The sequence below is a fragment of the Erpetoichthys calabaricus genome, chromosome 8 (genome assembly GCF_900747795.2).
Source record: "Erpetoichthys calabaricus chromosome 8, fErpCal1.3, whole genome shotgun sequence".
NCBI lineage: Eukaryota > Metazoa > Chordata > Cladistia > Polypteriformes > Polypteridae > Erpetoichthys > Erpetoichthys calabaricus.
The window spans coordinates 25,830,133-25,852,789 of record NC_041401.2 but is presented as its reverse complement, the minus strand read 5'-3'; the positions used below and the strand labels follow the sequence as shown (position 1 = coordinate 25,852,789).

At 38.8% G+C, this 22,657-nt stretch overlaps 1 protein-coding gene across 1 annotated transcript in view; it reads left to right on the top strand.

Moving 5' to 3' along the window:
• LOC114655412 (sodium channel protein type 2 subunit alpha-like) overlaps positions 1 to 4,407 on the top strand; it is a 278,058-nt gene extending 273,651 nt beyond the window's left edge. Inside the window, exon 27 of the mRNA XM_051930912.1 lies at positions 629 to 4,407. Within this exon, the coding sequence (XP_051786872.1) occupies positions 629 to 1,821 (1,193 nt within the window). The 3' untranslated portion in view covers positions 1,822 to 4,407. The remainder of the gene's footprint in view (positions 1 to 628) is intronic.
• Positions 4,408 to 22,657: the final 18,250 nt, after the last annotated feature.

Below are 22,657 nucleotides of genomic sequence, written 5' to 3'. Positions count from 1 at the left end.
CCCTTTTTTCCCCTTTCCTGCAGTGCATTTTCTTTGCTCACAGCATACTGCCATTCAGTCCTACTGCACTAAAAGGCAAAAATTACTAATAGGTGACTTTAAAATAGAGGTGTGATATGAGTGCAACTGGGAAATTGGAGAAGATGGAATGGCTAAGTGTGAGCACACAGTTTAAACTGGGATTTTTGTTTTCATTGGTTTCAGGGCTTCACCTTTACCTGAAAACTAAAAGGCATTCACAGTTTGCAATTTGTTCTTCTTTAAAAATAATTTTTCCATTTTTGAGCCTGCTTTTTCCGGTATAAGAGTTACAGATGTTGGATCCTGTTCCGGTAACAAGTGGGCACAGGACAGAAAACAACCCTAGATGGGCTGACACCCCATCACAAGGCACACTTACGCATATACTGTACCTAAACTCATTCATAGTTGGCCAAAGGGATCAGAATTATTTTGATTTTGCGCCTTAATCTACTGACTTGATATTTTGGTTTTCTGAATTGAAAATGTTTTCAACCCAATCTGAACTGTATTTTTTATTAAAAACAATAAGACTAAATCTATAGCTTGTATTTAGGAGAGATTCCAGTCACTTTTGAAACTGAAGTTTACTTTTGTTTCTTTTCAGGCATGTTTCTTGCAAATATCATTGAAAAGTACTTTGTGTCTCCAACCTTATTCAGAGTCATCCGACTCGCCAGGATCGGCCGCATCCTACGTCTTATTAAAGGAGCAAAAGGAATCCGCACACTTCTGTTTGCCTTGATGATGTCACTTCCTGCCTTGTTCAACATTGGTCTTCTTCTCTTTTTAGTTATGTTCATCTATGCCATTTTTGGCATGTCAAAATTTGCCTATGTCAAAAAGGAATCAGGTATTGATGATATGTTCAACTTTGAAACATTTGGCAACAGTATGATTTGCTTGTTTCAGATTACCACTTCTGCTGGGTGGGATGGCTTGCTGGCACCCATTCTTAACAGTAGAAAGCCAGACTGTGATAGTGAAAAAGACCATCCAGGCAGCTCTGTGAAAGGAGACTGTGGAAACCCATCTGTGGGGATCTTCTTCTTTGTCAGTTATATCATCATATCGTTTTTGATTGTGGTAAACATGTACATTGCTATCATCTTGGAGAATTTTAGCGTTGCTACGGAGGAGAGTGCAGAGCCCCTTGGTGAAGACGATTTTGAAATGTTCTACGAAGTGTGGGAGAAATTTGATCCTGATGCAACTCAGTTTATGGAATATGCTAAACTGTCCAATTTCGCTGATGCGTTGGAGCCCCCACTTCGAGTACCAAAGCCCAACAAAATTGCATTGATTGCTATGGACCTACCTATGGTGAGCGGGGACCGCATTCACTGCCTTGATATATTGTTTGCTTTCACAAAACGTGTGCTAGGAGAGGGTGGAGAAATGGATGCCCTTCGTGGTCAAATGGAAGAGCGTTTCATGGCATCCAATCCTTCCAAGGTATCTTACGAGCCAATTACAACAACTCTGCGCCGGAAACAAGAGCACGAGTCTGCCATTATTATCCAGAGAGCCTTCAGGCGCTACCTGGTTATACAGACTGTTAAAAAGGCCTCTTTTTTATACAAAGAAAAGAGCAAAGGAGGAGTGAATTTACTGGACAAGGAGGAAATGGTGATTGACAAATTTAACGAAAACTCCTTGACAGAAAAAACGGACATGACCCCATCGACAACATCTCCACCCTCTTATGACAGCGTGACAAAACCAGACAAAGACAAATATGAGAAAGACAAGGGAGAAAAAGAAAACAAGGGAAAAGATGTCAGGGAGTATAAAAAGTAAAACTACAAAATAAAAAAAACAAAAAAATGCAAACTCAAAATTTCATTTATATGACAAAATTGTTTACAGCCTGTGAAGGTGACCTCTTTGTGTCAACTGGACTCCTTTTATTGTTGGAGATCTATGCCAAACTGACAGTGCTTAACTAATCTACAAATATAAGGTCAGTGCCTAAATCAAGGCAGTGACCCTCGTCAGGCGATGCTGACTCGCAGTTGCAGAGGGGAGTCGAAAATCCTGACGAGAGGTTACTGTTTTAACTACCAGCTGACACTGCTCAAGGGAAGAGTCGAAATGGCAACTCGGACTGTAGGGGCCAGACAATGGGACCAGAAGACATTTTGTTTTGAGTGTTGTTTAAACCTGAAACACTTTAGTATGATAACTATTAAAAACTACAATTACACCCAGTGTCTTGCATTCCAACTGCCATATTTTTTATTTTTTATTTGTTTATTTTTTTTTACAAAATATATGTAGTTGGTTGGTTTAATTGTTTTAACTCTTAGGCTTATTGTTTACTATATGTGACTATTTTTGTAAATGGGTTTCATGTTAATGGGGAGGGTATTACTACTTTAATGGGAAAATGAGGAGAAACACCAACATCAATTAAAAAGAAAAAGAAAGAGGCAATGAGAGCGGGGGGAAAAAAAGGTTTTTGACTGAAAATGTGTACACCTTTAGTTTTGCATGGGCGCATGTTGCATTCATGAATCATGCATGATTGACCATTCAGTCATAGATTTAAAAAAAAAAAAAAAAAAAAAAGTATATTTTTTTCCACTTCAGTGTTTATGGGTGGCTCTCAACTTTTGAGGTGCTTATTAATCAAGTTTTGGTAAATCCAGACATTTAAATGTGCCTATTTGTGCTTTTTATTTATTTATTTGTTTTTAAATAAGAAGAAACCAAAGCTGAGAGAAAGTGTGTCACAATATACATTGAAACATTATCTCAGCAATCAGGTTTTATTTCCTTTTATCTTCCAGATCCTAGAGGCACCTATACTTTAATTAATTTCTATCCGTTTCCCAGTCTGACCACTCGTGCCCATTGAAAGAGCAAAGAAAGTCTGCCCAATCTCATCCCACAGTATTTTTCCGCTCTAAGCAAGGTTGACATTTTTATATATGGCAATGACCCCCCCACGCCCCCCACCTTCCGCCAAACCCCCATTGTGTAAATAGTTATTTTCCTATGTGGTGCATGTTTGAGCAAACGAGGTACAGTACTTTGCACTATGTTTACTGCGTCAAATATGTACCACTTTAGCTGACTTGCAAGCTTTTGACAGGTAATATGCTGTATTCTGTATCATACATTTTGTGGAGGCTGTCACTGATGCATGCTTATGTTGCCAATCTGGTGTTCCTTCCACTGTCCAGAAGTCTTCAGATTTGGGAAGCCATGTCAGTGGTAGAGTGAAACAAATCATTTAACAAGACCTCATTTTTTTCATTTCATTGAGCAATAGATTGCTGCTTTTCTTTTTTGTTCTTTTTACTGAAAAAAAACACAAAAATTCTTTTTTTTCTAAATTTTACTTTTCTGTTTCAAGTTACTACTTTCGTCTGTATAGCAAGCCTGTACAGAACACACTGTAAACTGCTAAAATGATGTAGTTAAATGTTATAGATGTGAATATAAATATTGTAAAATAGTCATTTGATTTATTTTTTAGCTTTTTTTTTTTTTGTACATAAACGTATGTTAAGACAGAAAACAAAACGCAAAACAACGGGCTTCAGGTCAACACTGTAGCCGGTAAAATTTATTTAGTCTCACAGCACTTTTTTCATTCAAGAACTTCCCAAAATAAAATGGTATATGGACAACTTTACATTTTTTTTTTAAAACTTAATTTTGCACATTGTTCTTTGAGAGAGATTTATTTCAACATGTAAATTTAGACCACCGTTTACTTGATTCTGCATAGTGATATCCTAGATATGAGAAGTGAGCTTACGTCTGAATCTTAAGAAAAGCCCGCTTCCTCACAGAGTCCTGGATTCATCCCTGTTTTTGTTTACATGGATTTTTGAAATATAAATATTTATATATATATATATATATATAAAATATAATTTTTGTACATTTATTCATTCTGCACTATAACGTACCATAACTGGAATATGGTTTCACAATTTTTTTGTTTGTTTGTTTGTTTACACAAGAACAAAGAAGATATTCTACACCACAAAAAAGTAATTTGTGTTTTCTCGCACAAGCAAAAGCATCCCATTGGCACAATGTTTTCCTCCGCTTTTCGGTTTCTAGTGTATTAGTGAACTGCATGCAGGCTAATGCTATTACCCTATCTATAATGGTAACATACATTATAAAAAGCCAAAAGAATAAAGACTATGTTTTTTATTGTACCTCAGGTATGTCTGTTAGCAGTTTGTTTATATTTTCTTTGTCATATCTCACAAACTTTCACAACATCAAAGATCTGCACATTTACACAAAATATATGGTTAATGTAGTCTCCTATTCTTTCTGTAATAGTCTCTGCAGTCAGTACTCTGTTTGTTTAATAATGAATCATGAGATATATTTAATAAAAATGGCTAAAACCAATAAGTATTGACGTGTTCTGGCCTATGTAAGAACAGTTACACTTCATAAACTGGACCTGGCAAGACAAACAACCAACCATTATTTCATGTAGCATCTTTCTAAAGTGGCTATAGTACATTTGTTTTTTTGTTGTTGTTTTTTATATATCATTTGCAACTGAAGCCCAGTGAGTTGCTTGATGTAGGACACTCAGGTAGTTGGAAGTCTTATCCATTAGTCCACACTGCCTGTCCAAAACCAGTGCATAATGATTAATAAGAATAACATGCAAAAACCAGTGCTAACTCCTCAAAAGACCCAAAACTACTTATGTTTTATGCCTTTTGATATTGAACACTACTCCAAGGTGCTTTATATGTGCAGAGCGATTGACCATTAGTTTGCAACGATTAATTGTGTCGGGCGCACAAGCAGTAAAACTGACGTGGCCGAGGTCAGAGAATGAGGGAAAAGTTGGGAGTGCGTCTTTGTGCCGAAACATGACTGAAATTAGGCTCAGCAAATCCCATTACCTTCAGCTCGCTCTGTGGCCCCAACCAACTCACCTAACCTTCAGTTGTCTAACACGGAGGGAAACTATGCTGTAGTATATAATAAAGGAGAGGGTGTTTATGTCTTAGTTGGAGTATACAAATTTGATACCCTGCCAGCCTAGAATAAATCTGGTGGTGTTATTAAAACTAAAATTGTTTACCCACCATTGTTGAACCGTATCACCTGTAAAGACAAAGGGACCTCATGGGGAAACTTTATATTTTTGGCATTATTGAACTTTTCTCTCTTCCTAATCTTCATACACAAGAAGTTGGCAATTGCATTAATCTTCATGCTAAAAGTGTGCTTCTCTCTGAAAAAGTAACTGAATATCTGGTGAAGAAATGCTAAGAAATAGAGTGTCCTTTTATGATGAGTTGTGCCAGTTGGTTGGTTTCAAAAGGAAGTCTTCATTATGATAATCATTTATTTTACTTTATAAATAAGCTCAGTTTTTTTTTTGTCAAAAAGTACTGAAATTAAACAGGATGCACCAAAACTAATGAAGGACTAGGAATCTTTTACCTCAATTAAAATCAATTTGGAGAAAATCTTCTTTATTATATACAGTATTCCTAATTTGAATTATAGAAATGGGATGAGCAATACAAAATGCCATGCCCAATAATTCTATCTGCCCATATTTAAATGTTTTAATAACCCTTTTTAATAATAAAAATGGAGTTTTGAAATCAGGTCCTTCAACTGTTTATGAAGGAAGCAAGGCAGTTAATTAATTTGATACCAGAGCAGAAAACAAAGCCTCTTACAGAAATCCTCAGTAAGCTTGTAAATACTGCAGGACAGACTCAAAGAGTAAGCTTAGCAGAAAATCGGATCAAAGCGCAGCTTCACACACGGAAACCTTTGTCTAGTTTTATTTGCTTTTAGTACAATAGACAGACTGCTTTGACTCAGTTTGGCAGCCTGAAAAGAATTATAGTTCAGTGTTGTTTTTATATAATTTTGTTTTCTTTACAGTTCACATTCAAGCTTTCAAAATTCAAGTTTATTTAAAGAAAAGCAAATAAGAGCTTTTTTTTAGTCTGTTTTAAATACAAGCTCATCAAAGAAGTTCTTTGGGACCTCAAAAGATGATACTGTATATATTCAAACAAAAATCTGTTACTTTCTTTGAATACAGGCAATATGCATTGGAAAAAAAATGTAAATTGAATATAATGCCTTATTATGCACCAATGACAGTACTACTTGTTGCTCTGTTAACTTCCAAGCAGCATTTGGGTGTCGTGTAGACGTCAGTGCCATTATGTCCTGTGTTACGGTCGGTGCTGCTCCCATGATTCTTTGTCATTGATTGTCCAGGCCACTGTACAATAAATGTGTGTCTTCAACCACCATGATACAAGTGTAGGCCAAGAAAGGTGGAGATAAAAAAGTTTTAAGAGGTTTTTATGTTTTCTAACACAAATCCTTGTACGTGTCTAAAATATACAGTTATATTAAGTGCAGAAATCTTGTAGTTTCTCAACAATCTACGGTGAGTTTAAAAAGAAAGTATGGCTTCTGCAAGGAGCTGCAGTGCAACAGATGTGTTTTTGTAATTATTTTATGTAAAGTAGTTAGTTTATTATTACTATTAGAGTACATATATGACACATGATTACAATACTAGTTGATTTTGTTTGCTACAAGAACAGGAATAAGAATTGTCAGTTCTTAACAGTTGAACATGAGTGAACCAGTAGGTAGCCATTAAAGGTGTTATCAGAATTGAAAGGGTTTAATGCCGGTGATATCAATGCTCATCATTAACACAAGAAGGTTACTGGAAGTATCGGTAATGGCACTGTAAATATGATTGTTTGATATCGACCACAATTAATTCATTTTTAATGTCATATATGTTAGAGCAGGGGTAGGCAACGTCGGTCCTGGAGTGCCACAGTATGTGCAGGTTTTTGTTCCAACCCAGTTCCTTAACGAGAACTCAATTATTGCTGATGAAGCACATATTGCTTAAGTGACATTTTAATGCTTCATTTTAGTGGTCTCGCTTGTTAAGGTTCTCCAACCTTAATTGCTTATTTCAATCTTAAACTGCTGCATTCAGTGTTTTAATTGCTCCTTATTAGCAATAAGATGTAAAACAGAGGTAGGCAATGTCGGTCCTGGTGAGCCGCAGTGGCTACAGGTTTTCATTCCAACACAATTGCTTAATTAGAAACCAATCATTGCCAATCTCAGACCTTATTTAATTTTATGGCTTGTTAGTCTGTGCAATGTAAGGCTTTTATATCGTAGATTTTTTTCCTTTCCAAGGATATCATCCAAATGATTTGAAGCCTAAAACAGATCATTTTCAGTCTGTCACATTTTTCTATTAAGTGTTTTATTAAATCAAACCGTGCATGATGAACACACACAGATGTAATTGGAAAAAAGCTAGCTGGAGAACTGCTGGCTGCTTTGTCTTTTACATCTTATTGCTAATAAGGAGCAATTAAAACACTGAATGCAGCAGTTTAAGATTGAAATAAGCAATTAAGGTTGGAGAACCTTAACAAGCGAGACCACTAAAATGAAGCATTAAAATGTCACTTAAGCAATATGTGCTTCATCAGCAATAATTGAGTTCTCGTTAAGGAACTGGGTTGGAACAAAAACCTGCACATACTGTGGCACTCCAGGACCGACGTTGCCTACCCCTGTGTTAGAGCACTTTTAACACAGAGTATATGTGAATGCAAAAATAGAAAACAACTAAAATAGTCCTTTATGATCACTCTTTAGATTAGCAGCTGCTAACCGTGAACACGCATATTGCAAAATGCCATATTAAAAAGTGACATTGTCAGCCCAACATGCCACAGCGTAGACAATCACAGTGGCCATCACAGAGTTCTAGAACACGTGAAGGATGTCACCACCACCCCACACACACATTAAAGGAGCGCAGTTCCCTAAGGGAGAAGAGCCTGCTCTGGCCTTTCTGTTATAGCTCCTCTGTGTTCTGAGACCATCAATCCAACCTGTCAGTGATATGGACCCCTCTCTCTACATCCACTCCTCGAACACAACTTCGATGAAAATAAAAATTTGAAAAGCACAAAATGAAAATCCTTCATACCCGTACATTAAATGAACAGAGATGTTATCGTGAATGAACTTTGTGCTCATAATAAGGTCATTGGACTGTAAATCCCTGATACCCCCTCAGTGCATAACCCTGATGGAACTTCTTCACTTGTTCTTTCTTAAGTTCTAAATAAAAAAACAAAAAACTTTAGTCTACCACTATAATCTTATTTGCTGTACAACGTCAATATACTGAAAATTGTTTGTTTTATTTTAACACAAGGGCAGCATGGTGGCGCAGTGGTAGCGTTGCTGCCTCGCAGTAAGGAGACACGGGTTCACTTCCCGCGTCCTCCCTGCGTGGAGTTTGCATGTTCTCCCCGTGTCTGTGTGGGTTTCCTCCGGGTGCTCCAGTTTACTCCCACAGTCCAAAGATATGCAGGTTAGGTGAATTGGCGATCCTAAATTGTCCCTAGTGTGTGCTTAGGTGTGTGTGTGTGCCCTGCGATGGGCTGGCGCCCTAACCAGGGATTTGTTCCTGCCTTGCGCCCTGTGTTGGCTGGGATTGGCTCCAGCAGACCCCTGTGTTAGGATATAGAGGGTTGGACAATGACTGATTTTAAACGCAACCTAACAAAAAAACAGGCATGTATACAGGAATTAATTCTAAGGGAATGAGGAAATAAATTAATCATAATTATTGTGATTAGTGAGATGTTCTAAAATATATATTCTATGGGATTCCAACCCGAAATTCAACCCACTATGCCTAACCCCTTTAAAAGAACTGGCAGTGCTCATTCTCATTCCATCATTGCTAACAAACACATTGTGTGACTATACAAAGGTGATAAAGTCAATTCATGTCTTTTTCAAACTAATCCACATACTTGTGTGTTTACACATGTTTATCTTCATAAAATGTGCCCGTTTTGAAGCCTTGCTTTTCCACTCTATCTATCTATCTATCTATCTATCTATCTATCTATCTATCTATCTATCTATCTATCTATCTATCTATCTATCTATCTATCTATCTATCTATCTATAGCATTACAGGATCATGGAGGTGGCAGTACATTCTGTTCTACATATTCTGTATACCTGAGTGATGGAAATTCAGTACAAATTTAAAAACTATTTTGGGGAAGTTTAGGACAAAGGCAAATGACTTAATTTTGTTTTTCAGCAAACAACAAAGTAAACTGTGGTGTTCTGTATTCATAATGATATAGTTTATGGTTTAATCATTTGCATTCCCTTTAGCCTCTATATGCTGTAAAAAAAATTCCTATTCCTTTTAATATGGTACAGATTTCACATTTTCTGGAAGTGTGTCACGTTTCTTGTTTATGTGTGTGCATCTTGGATGAAATATTTATAATGAACACATTCTACTGGTTATAAAATATACTTTTTTACAGAAAGATTATTGTAAAAGTTCATGGTGTGTTTCTTACCTATACAAAGTCACTCTTTAAGTAAACACGCCATGCACTAAGTTGCTAAGATGACATACTATATTGCTAACATTCTCCATTTCTTTCAGATTCCATCCGTAAGTCCCATCCCATATTTCTAGTGCGTTATAAAGCTGCACTTGTTAGGAGCAACAGAAGCGAATCCTATTTTTGTTTCCAGTTTCAATGAAGCTAACAGAGGAACTTGAACTCCTTTTTTTATTAATAACTACAGTGTCTTGTCTGTCTTGCCTGTCACTACTCCACAGTACAAATGTCTGCTGTACGGTTTATTTTGTGTAATACACGCTTATCTTTTCCTAAACCAAAGTAGTACTACAAGAAGAAACTGCCAAGTATTTAAAATGCTAAAAATGAAAGAATACAGTTCGAAATGAAAGTCCATTACTTTAATGCTCATTACTGTAATAGATACTGTATTGTGTTTGACAACAATAGTCAATATAGACTGTTGTAATGGCTTAATGAAAGTAAATGTTAAGCAGTAAAAATCCTATCTTGGTTATTATGGCAGTTGCTTTATTATTTGTAATGCTTCCTTGAAATTACACAAAAATGATTCATCAAAGCAGAAACAAAAACACAAGACCATGTGCATGTCTTCTTGGCTTTTTAAGCACTTAAAACAGCTTGCATTTTCATGCCATAAATTCATACTTTGCTGCATCAGCAATCGCTACAACAGAATGTTAAATGGCAGTTCATAAAAAAAGAACCAAAATGATCAGTGGTGTGCAAACAGTTCTGTGGACAATGTTTTGTATATTTGAAAATTCTGCTTTTCTTTATTGCAGATTGTACAGTATATTTATTACCTGTTAACCAGACCAGACACAGCAGTACACAAACTTACAAACAAAATGGTGTAAGATCATCTCCAGAGGTAAATTTCTCACTTTCACTAAAGCGTTGCCGTTTTTTTTTTTTCCACGGGCATGGGGTGGGTCTCTGGGATTGTAATAAGGTTTCCTTCAGCCAGTTCGGCTTTTATTCTGATGATAATGATTTTGTATTATTTTTAAAATTCATTTTCTAGGAATCAAAATGCAATGAGCAAATTTTTCTGTCTATAATTATGTCCATCTCTGTATATCTGCCTGTCTTTCCTATGTGTCTGTCCAATTTCTTCTGCTCTTGTCTCTGTGTTTACTAGCTATTTACATGATATTGTGCAACATTTAAACATGACGGTGCTTTAATTGTTTGATGTGCAATATCAGTTTTGTAATTTACTGTGAAAACGTGTACATTGTTAGATAGATAGAAATACTAAAAGGAGATCTGACAAATTCTTGGTGATAAGAAGCCACTTTCATGTTTAACAGTTGTATAATGTTTTGTTAATAGTTTTTCAATCTGTACAAGGCATTGATTCAGAATGAGTCATGAACACTGAATAATTCTTACTTTAGAAACACTCCGTAAACGGTTTCTGACTTTGATCGGTGTTCCTGGGCCATCACTAGTAAATAGGTTATGAATTCTGGGTCTCCAATGCTTAAACACTCCTCAATTGTAAAATGTACTGCTCTTCAAATAGTATAAAAATATTTTATATCACAAAGGCATGCCTTCTGAAATTTATTCTTTAATATTTTTTGTACTGTTTGGTCACCTCCTATTTTTTCTTGAATAATAAGTTGGTTTTTTTTTTCTCATTCTCATTTCTCAAATTCACTTAATCCAACTCAGAATTGCTAGAGCACAAGGCTTGTACTTGGCCCATTCACACACAAGCCCGCTACTCAGAGATAAACGGCCAACCACTCAACCTAACCTGTGTGTTTGTGGGGATTAGAAAGACCATAGCTGGAGATAAAAATCCACATGTATACCATCTGGGAGTGAGAGTCTTTATGCAGCTAAAAAAAAAACATTTAAGCACATCTTATTAAAATGGGTGAACAATGACCTGGTATGACAGGCCTTGGACTATGCTTAGGATGTGTTATAATCTGAGAGTCCCATAAATACTTCCAAAATTGCCGACTAGCTTTAGGAGTTTACCCCTAAACCCTAGACACAAAGAGCGCCTTGAAAAATCTTCATAAAATGAAATATTTATTTTTAACATAAATGCTCTGTAGCACAAGAAGTTCTGAGGAGCATAAAAGGGCAAGGCAAACACAATCCATCCATCCATCCATTTTCCAACCCTCTGAATCCGAACACAGGGTCACGGGGGTCTGCTGGAGCCAAACCCAGCCAACACAGGGCACAAGGCAGGAACCAATCCCGGGCAGGGTGCCAACCCACCGCAGGACACACACAAACACACCCACACACCAAGCACACACTAGGGCCAATTTAGAATCACCAATCCACCTAACCTGCATGTCTTTGGACTGTGGGAGGAAAACCGGAGCACCCGGAGGAAACCCACGCAGACACGGGGAGAACATGCAAACTCCACGCAGGGAGGACCCGGGAAGCGAACCCAGGTCCCCAGATCTCCCAACTGCGAGGCAGCAGCACTACCCACTGCACCACCGTGCTGCCCGCAAACACAGTCCTAATCCAGAATCCAAATCCAGCACAGATTCAAATGTCCAGTAATTACAGAAGGTACCAAGCACAGCAAAAACACAAGTAAACACTCCACTCTCTGACACATTCAAAATGAACCTCCAGGGACTATGAGGCACCTCCCATATTGCTAGGGTGATGATTGGCGGGTGGTCCCGTCTCTTGGGGAACCACCCTCAAAAAGACATGGAACATAACACAGGCAATGAGAACAAAGCAGATGATAAACAAAAGTAACATTAACATAGATAAAGACAAGAAGTTCAACACTGAACCCCAGCCAGTGGAGAAACATGACAGGATGTTGTTCTGGTCTGCTGTCTAAAATTCACTTCTGCATAACTAAATTATTAATGCACTTCCATTTTTAACACTAACATGAGAGCAACTGAGTATCTGCACTAGTTCTACCACAAACAGTGTTTAAGAAAATCTTTTAAAGAAGTACGGCTTATTTCGTCCTTTTTAATATGGTTTACACCTCTAGAAATAGAACAGGGCAGCCGGTCAAAAGGAGTTTTGTATGCACTGATTCCAAAGTAAATACATCTTTTAATGGTGTCCTTCACAGTAAACTCATCTTTATAACACAGTGAGCCACATTCACTAAATGTTGGTATTTTTCTTCTTACATAAACTGCCTATGAACATCTTGCAGAGGACTCACTAAAACAGTCTACAAATTAAGAATGAGATTGAATTATACATAAATCAATGGACAGGGTCTTGTACAAAATCTAAATACTGCATAAAAATGTTAGCATACATAGTTTCTCTTAAAAGTAAGCTGGCATTCCACTACTTGGCAAATAATTGGTATGTGAGGAGGAGGAGGGAGGGGTGGGAAGCATACACATACCCCATCCACCACTCAATGAACCACCTCAGGACCCCAGACTGGGACCTGAGCGCAGGCCGTGCAATGGGTGACACCTCCACACCACACTAGTTCGAATGGAGTGGAAGAGTGGGAGGTTTTTTTTTTTCTTTTTTCAGCGGCTGGAGCACCAATCAAGCCCCCCCATCTCGCTGGGGGACCGGCTTGCAGGGCTGGATGCAGGTTAACATCATAGCTAGGATGGAGCAAATGCAGGTTGAGGGCCTTGCTCAAGGGCCCAACGGAGTGGAATCGCTTGTGGCATGTACAGGATTCGAATCGGAGCAGATTCCTAGCCTCTGAGCCAACACTCTGCCATACAAAAAAAAAAAATGTGAATAATAACAATAATAATTCTTTACATTTACTGTATATAGCGCTTTTCTCGCTGCTCAAAGTGCTTCAGTGAAAACCACGCATTAAGCAATGTCAAACTCCATATTAATACATACAAGTTACATTTCTTAAATGGAAAGAAGCTTATTCCTTGAGAAATTTACTGTAACTAGTGGGTGAACAGATGATAGGATACGTTTAATCTCAAAGCAGCAAAAATCAAAACACTATGTGATGTTTAGCAAATGGAATAAGCTTCTGTCCACCATGTTCACATGTCTTATAATAATTTTTTACATTTATATAGCACTTTTCCTCACTATTCAAAGTGCTTCAGGTTTTGGGGAGCCACTTCAACCACCACTAATGTGTAGCATCCACCCTGATGATGCAGCAGCAGCCATTTTGTGCCAGCACACTCACCACATATTAGCTATGAGGTGGTGAAGGGGGTGGGAGAGAGAGCCAATTAGAGGCTATTAGGGCATCCAGAATGACTAGGCCTTGGAGGGAAATTTAGCGTGGACATCAGGGGTACACCCTACTCTTTATGAAGGATGTCCAGGGATCTTTTATGACCACAGAGGGATCAGCAGCTTGGTTTTACGTCTCATCGGAGTGACAGCACCATTTTTACAGCACAGTGTCCCTGTCACTGCACTGGGGCATCGGGATCCACTTTCAGGCCACAGGGTAAGCACCCCCTGCTGGCATCACTAACTCCTCTTCCAGCAGCACAACAAGCATTCCATAGTTGGTCTCCCATCCAAGTACAGGCCCGGGCCCTAACATGCATAGCATCACATGGATAGTCTGTTCTGTTGCATTGTCCCATTTGGTCTAACACAAGTTAAACAACAAGAACTATCAGACTGCAAGAAGAATTTATTGACTTACTACCTGTGTACAGTACAGCATCAGCTTGTTGCTATATAAATAAAACATTATACTATCCACGTGCATATGTTGATAAATCTAAATTGCCTCTAGAATAGAAGCATGTGTATATATTTTGAAATTAGCCTAAGAAATCACCCCCTACATGCCACACAAAAAATGTTACAATCAGTGAGTTAGAAGGTGAAGTACATTCAGGTGGGATATTACTGTTGTTTTAAACTTTTTGAAATAATTGTATTAATCAAATAAGACAGAATTGAAAACGACCGTAGACATGGAACAATGAATGGCTTTTTGACTAATTGAGCTTAGTAGATGAAACTTTATTTGGCCCCGGGGGGAAAATCTGGCTTTTTACAGAAGCTCTTTAAAAAAATAAATACATAAATATCTATACACAGGCACACACTGTATGGCCTGAACACACATCGGAATGACTCAAAAGAAAGAAAAACGTCAGTCACTGTGAGGCATACAGGTGTATTGCTTTCTCCCAGTAGTTTCTAATCAACAGTTAGGGAGTATTAGGTTTTACATTGCACTATGGCTTTATTAGAATCTTGTATTGTTGTCTGAAAATGATGTAGTTCAACTCTACTTTGGTATCGTTTTTGATTACAGCATCTCTTAGGCAGGGACCATAGTTGTTTCAAATGCCAGTCTTTTATAAAGTACACTCATTTTTGCCCTCACGCTTACACTGAATCAAAATACCATGGGGGGGGGGGGGGGGGGGGGGGGAGGTGTAGCACATTCTTTGGAAAAACTCCAGTTTTCACATTGTGTACAACGATGATTATATTTTCAACTTAGATGCATCTTAATTTTCCATCTACAGTTGAAGAAAGAAGCAGCTTTCAAGTCATACCCCACTGTATTTTCAATTTCAAGGATTTTCTTTGGAGGGAAAATGGATGTGATTTTTATGCTTTTAGATAAAATAGCCCATGAGTGTACCAGAAAGTTTGTTTGTGTGCTACATATGTAAGCAGACCGCTTAAAATTTGGCTTTAGTCTAGAAATGCGATTTGGGACTGTAATAAGTGTATACATGCTCTGTGCAAATACTGTATATCTTAAAATCTGCCTTTTCTACTCACATGCACAGTTGACACAGAACCAGATTTAGCACAGGGGTTCACCATATAAGAACTGCTAGGCAAGCATTATAAGACAAGACAGTTAGGGACATCTGCAAAATGGGCAGTCACACTGAGGACCATTGTATACTGTCTTTGTGTGTCAAAGTCAGAATGAAATTGTATCATCTCTTTGCCTTGTTTGCAATGGCATGATTCACCTAAGTGGGGGTCTGCACATGAAGAAAGAGTATAAAGCCTTGAAACATTGCACGGCACACCTCAAAAGCCAACGGATACGGATACTGAAAATCCTTCCACCGCAGCGCCGAAAATGACAGACTCTACACATCGAGCCCCCACTCCCCGAACTGGGTTTTTGCCATTGGCTTCCTTTGTCTGTTATGTAGCGTAAGCTGTCATTAAACAAAGCCAAGATATTTTTCCAATGTGATTTCTTACCGCCGTATCACTAAGGGATGGGTATCGCCTATTTTTTTTTTATCTATATAGATTCGGGTTGTGTAACACCCCACAATTACAAAAGAACTCATTCCCAGGGAGCTAACACCCCCTGCTGGAAACCAAATGGTGTAGCCGGCGGGATTTGTGGCTAAATTACTAACCGCATCATATTTATAATGTATCATATATAAAAAAACCTCTTCTGATAATGTTGGCATGGACGGTCTCGGTCAGGTACTGAGGATACCGGGATGGTCGCGCGCACAGTCATTGACTCCCATGACCGAGTTTTACTGCTCCAAATTCCTGGCCCAAACTGAAAGGGGATATTAATCCAATGAAAGTACAAGAGGTGGTCTTGGAACTTGGGCTACAGTGCAGGGGCAAGAAAGAACAGATAGCTGCCGACAAATTAGGGTGGCTTCTGCTAATCGCATTACACGGGTTGGGTCTTAAAACTCCAAAGTATTACTATAAAACTTAAACAAGAACTAGACAACTTGCCAGCGAAACAAATTATCACTCAAGAGTGCATGTAAAATCCCATTTCCCGAGTGGACGAGTGAAAATCCTTCGACTGCATGGCGAAAATGGCAGACTCTACACATCGGGCCCCCACTCCCGAACTGGGTTCTTGCCATTGTCTTCCTTCATCTGTTATGCAGCGTAAGCCGTCATTAAAAAAAAGCTAAGTTATTTCTCCTATGTGATTTCTTACCACTGTATCACTAAGGGAGGGGTATTACCTTTTTTATATTATATCTATATAGATTTGGGTTATGTAACATGCCACAATTACAAAAGAACTCAACGCCCCCTGTAAGATACAGGGACATCCGGGGGAGTTTGACATATCTAATACTGTATATTAGGTATGTCTTTGACCTGCTGGTCTTTCTTTTTATGCTGTTTTGAGAGAATGGAAAAAAATGCCCCTTGGCAGCTGATTTATATGTGTTATATAAGTATTACAGCCCCATTCACAAATGGATTAGCATGATCTTGAAATACTTGATTCTGCTGAAAGATACATTAGATGTATAATACAAGGTATTAACAACCCAAGATCTGCCACTGTCTTTTAGTTGTTTGCAACTTAATTAAGTGGATATGTCTTTAAATGAAACATTAGAGTTGATTGCAAACAACTCTGTTAACCAAATTATTTGTAAAAATGACATATTAACTAAAAGAATAAACAATAGTTTGTGCATGCAACTATATTTTCATGCAGACTAAAGTCAATGTCCCTCACAGGTGGCGCAGTGGTAGTGCTGCTGCTTTGCAGTAAGGAGACTGTGGAAGATTGTGGGTTCGCTTCCCGGTTCCTCCTGTGTGGATAGCGCTTAAGTACTGAGAAAAGCGCTATATAAATGTAATGAATTTTTATATTTATTAATTTTTAATATGATTTCATCACAAATTATTTCATATAAAATGCAAACAAAAATCAAAATAGAAGAAAAAAATTCTTCAGTCTTATAACAGTTAATTTTGCCTACACAAACTGCAGTGGTTAGTTTCTGGTGCCCTCACTGATCCAGCTCCCCGGGTTCTATTCTAAGTGTCTATTTACACTTTTTCTCTGGAATCTATGGTTTCCTTCCTCCCACATTCCCAAACCGATGCTGGTTAGGTTAATATGCAGTCCTAAACTGATCCCTATGTGTGTGTTTGTGTTGTGCATGGACTATGCAATATATTGACATCTCATTTAGCTGGTGCCTGCCTTGCACCCAATGGGCTAAAAAAAAAGATGATGAATCTTGATAATAATGTGCCTTTGTAAGGCCATAATGATTCCCAAGAAATTTATTTCTGCAACTGGTCTTGGCCAGGTTAAATAATTATAAGGGTACAGTATGTAATGACTTGATGTCACTTGATCTGTGTCACATTAAGTAAATTAGGGGACAGGGATGAAACCAGTAACTAGAAGAAAGGGAGGTTACCATTTAATGTTTGAGTATTTAAGTGAATTATCAACACTAATTTTAAGATAAAATCAAACAGAAGTCACAAAGTGAGGTACGCATAATTTACGATGAACTGGGATTCTCTTAAGTATTAGGTGCCCTTTCTTCTCACAGCAGCAATTGCATCAGTCACTCTGGTGATGCACATCTGGGGGACAAAATCATTAAAACGTTGAAGTGAATACCAGCAAAATCCACCACCACAAACGCTAAACCTGCAGAGGTTGCTTCCTAAAACGCTCGCCCCCCAATTTCTCAGTCCGTGCACTTAAAACCACCAGGGTTTGCAGGGTGTGAGCAAGAGAAACCTGGGCAAAAGACTTGACATTGGGAGATGCTCTTATCAATCCAGGAGCTCAGTAGCACAAGGTAACTGAAGTTTATATACTATAATTTGTACATTGTAGTGAGGGCTGTGACAGAGCTGACACACACACATACACACACAGACCAACTGCAGCTACTGGGCTCCATGCATTGGATAAATACTTCTGTCTGCTACAGATGTCTTGCTGCCATTTTGACTATTGTAGCACTATATGGCGTAACAACAGCGAACAGAGTTTAGGTTAAGTATTATGGTTTACAGATATACTACATATTGAAGTGCTGCCCGGTATATTCTGGCATGGCATGTTTGCATTTCCAGTTAGACAGTAATGTTAGCTTACTGTAGCTTAAATGTGCAGTCAGAAGACAGATGCCATGCAGCCTTGTCCATTGTCTTTGCTGTGTCATCAGGCAGATTTTACTAATTTGGGAGGTTTCCGAGTTCAGAAATCTACATCTGCTGAAGGAAGCTCTTTACTATCATACCCTTAAATGGCAGTACTTTGCCAGGGTGCAACTTATCATTTACTTCAAGTGCATATTTTGGCAATTTATATTTTCATGAACACAGCTGACCAGTTCATCAAGCTAACATTGCCTCCTATAAATATCATTGTAACTATGAACAACCAAGAGCACACACAGCACCTGCGCAACATATCGTTCGCTTTTATCACTAGTCCATTGATACCTTTATATACCAAACGTATAATCTGATTTTACAGAAAGAGTTTTCACTTGCAACAGGTTATGTTTATTTTTTAGTACATGTAATGTGGCTCAGTGCACATGCAAACACACATTTATATTTTTAACAATGGGTCTTCTTAGGAGACTTTAGGCCGTAGACAGTTTATCTTAATCAGAAGTTTGCAGTCTGTCAACTCAGGTTAACAAGAGCAACCGTTGCTCTTTGCAGTCCTCGCCCCTACATTGGATTGGGATTGGGTTTAGGAAATGTACACTTGGTGAGCTGTCTCCACCCCATTTGTCACCCCAGTTGTGGAGGACCTCAGAGTGCGTTTGGGGAGTATAAACATGTATGCAGTCAGAGTGGTATAATGGAGAATGGGTATGGAGTGCTTTTGAATGTAAGTAAATTAATTTTAAAATCAATTTGTAATTTTACAGGAAGGCCAATGAAGCTGTTTAAAGAGAAGAAAAATTTGCTGAATGGAAGAAGGTCTGAGTTATAATATGGGTAGCTGAGTTCTGAATAAGGTGGGAGTTTATGGAAACGCTTATGTGGGAGACCAAAGAGAAGCAAATTACAATAATCAGTGTGGAGGTGACCGACACATGAGTAAGGAAAGTGGTGCCATTTAGTGTGAGGGAGGGTGGCAGGCATGCAATGCTACGGGCATGAAAAATAGATGGCCATATAACAACATTGATATGGGGATTCAAAAGACTTAATACTGTCAAAGATAACCCCCAAACTCTAACCTGAGAAGAGGGAGAGTCTGAGGTACCATCAATGTTAAGTGAGAAACTATTAGATTTTGATAAAACAGACTTGGAGCCAATGAGGAGAACCTCTGCCTTATGGCTATTGAGTTGGAGGAATTAGAAGAAAACCAAGTATTTATTTCAAGTAGACAGTCATTGAGGCAGGAAGGAGGAAGGACAGAGTTGAGCTTTGTAGATATATAGAGCTGAGTATCATCTGCATAGGCAATGAAATTTAATTTCATTTTTTTTAAATGCCACCTAAAGGGAATAGACATGTAGAATAAGTAGCAATGGCATTGCAGACGATATGCCAGAGTACGTTCACAGTCCATGCTCCACTAAAATGCAGTGATGTCCTGACATGAACACCAACCCCAGCTTCAGCCAATCTGTTAGTGAAGCTGAGTTGTCAGTAACACACGTGTGTGGGGGAAGGATGGGCAAACACAATAATTTAGTAATTTATTTTTTTATTTTACAAAAGAATCACATTCAATTTACATCTTGTGTCATGTGGGGGTGTTGCATGGAATGGAACTCTTCTTTAGAGTGTTGTGCTGTTAGCATTAACAGGTGAGCATTTGGTACTTTAACATACTGTCTCTCCTAACAACACAAGATACCGCCTGGTTATTTGTATAAAATGGGAAGATGATGTAGATATATCTGTAAATCAGCTGTGCTCAACACCTGAGTCAGTGACAGAAAAACAGGTGCACAAGCAGGTCAGTGCTAAAATGAACACATTTAGGCCAAATGATTCCAGCGCGAAAGGGGGAAAACGAATGGCCTGTGTAGAATGGTGTTTGAGTCAGCTGAGCTTTAGCTCGCTATCAGGATAGTTGGTTTGGAAATAACTGAGCATCACCAGGGTTCATTAATGCTTAAAACTGTGTGAGGGGGCAGCTGGAACGTTTACCAAAGAACCAGGGATGTGGACAGCACACAACTGAATAAGACAAACCATATGAGGAGCGAATCATCTATGTTATGTGAAAAGGGAATGGCAGCTAGCAAAGAGGAATCTAATCCAAAAGGGTGTTTTGCTTGAGGACTTAATGAATTGATTTTTATATTAATAGGCTTGTTCTCAAAGAAAAATAAAATATTCTGGTTATGTATCGGCTGAGGTTCTTGGCTTGTTATATTTTACTATTTCAGTCTGCAGCCCTTATGACTATTGTTGCACTCATCTAGTGTAATACTGTACAGTATTACTTAAAAAGCTGGTATAGACGGCATATAAAGCAACTATGAGTGAAAACAAAACGCAGCAATGTATTGCAGCTGACATTGCCAGAGACGTTTAACAGTCCACGCTCCACTAAAATGCAGTGATGTCTGCCATGAACCCCCCTCCCTCTGCTTCAGCCAATCTGGTGTCAGTAATCAGTGCAAATTTCAGTCTAGCAATGTCACTTTAATCTTTCATGGAGAACAAATCAAATCAATTTACTGATCAAGTATCTATCTATCTATCTATCTATCTATCTATCTATCTATCTATCTATCTATCTATCTATCTATCTATCTATCTATCTATCTATCTATCTATCTATCTATCACACCATGAAAGAAAACAGAAAATAGAGATCTACCTCTTTATACAGCTTTCTAGTACAGATACGGCAAATTATAATCAAGATGCACAGTGCAGCAGCAATCACCAGAACTGTACAATAATGACAATTACTAGTCCAATATGCTATTACTTTACTTAATGAAAGAAGGAAACAATGCCTCAAAGACTATACGCAGATATAGCACTAAGCAGGTTGAATAAAATGCTTTATGTACTGAATCCAACAGTAAAAGCTATTAATTAAAACAATAAAAACAGGTATGTAAAGAAGTTTTAAAAAAATCTGCAGTATTTATACACTTTTTTTTTTTTGCATCTTTTCTCTGGTGGGGGGGTTCACCTTCCTGGCTCTGTGATAGAGAGGAGGGCCGCTGTTGCTTGCACTATCTTTTCCTCCCACTATTGCCAGGATGGCGCCCAGTGCCCGCCTCCAGCCCTGAGATGGCTCTGCCCCTTCCCATCTGGATGCATATAATCATATTATTCTTGAAACCAAACAGTAAAGGAGACAGAGTTCCCTTTAACACAGTGTGTTTATTTGTTCTCTTAAAGTTTCACTACTGATTGTGAGCACAAACAGGTCTAAGTGTAATTTTTCTTTATTTTTCTGTAGCTCAAATGCTGACAATTAGAAGGGGGTAGCTTGGATGGTAGTCCCAACTTTTTTTGCTGGCTCTCTCACTGTCCTATCCATCAGTCAGAATAGAGAAGGAAATCAGTGTGGGTTTAAAGTTGAAAAGGGGAATCCTGGGGCCATGATGGGCCGGAATTCTACAGATCTACAGTGGATTAATAACAACTCTGCATAATTTACACACATATAAAAAAAACTACCTAAAGAAACTCCATCCATCCATCTATCCATTTTCCAACCCGCTGAATCCGAACACAGGGTCACGGGGGTCTGCAGGAGCCAATCCCAGCCAACACAGGGCACAAGCAGGAAACAATCCTGGGCAGGGGTGCCAACCCACCGCAGGACACAACACAAACACACCCACACACCAAGTCACACACTAGGACCAATTTAGAATCGCCAAGTCCACCTAACCTGCATGTCTTTGGACTGTGGGAGGAAACCGGAGCGCCCGAGGAAACCCACCGCAGACACGGAAGAACATGCAAACTCCACGCAGGGAGGACCCGGGAAACGAACCCGGGTCCCCAGGTCACCCAACTGCGAGGCAGCAGCGCTACCACTGCGCCACCGTGCCGCCCACCTAGAAGAAACAGATGTGCAGAAATTGCTTTTTCTACGCAACATCTGAAATGAAATTTAAATACAAAAAAATAAAAGCAAGTGATGAACTGAAATTAGACCAACATAACCAAATACGTACTTTGCAGATCATAAAAACACACATAAAAAGTGTGGCAGATGATCGGTGCCCTTGCCCAGGCCAGGACGCCTTTATACTGGAAGGGACCAGGGGAGAGAGCATGCATTGGGCATTACCTCCCCCAGAACACTAGATGGCAGCCCCCCTGGGTTGCTGTGGTGCCATGGATTCCCACAGGGAGTTATGGGAGATGGAGTTCTGTTACTTGTGGGCACAGGGAGGTGCTGCAAGGACTGGGGTTCCCTACTTTGTTCAAAGTGCTTTCCAAACCACGCTCATCAGGCCAACTGGAAGTACTCCCGGGGTGTCACATAAAAGAAGCCCACAGCACAGTTT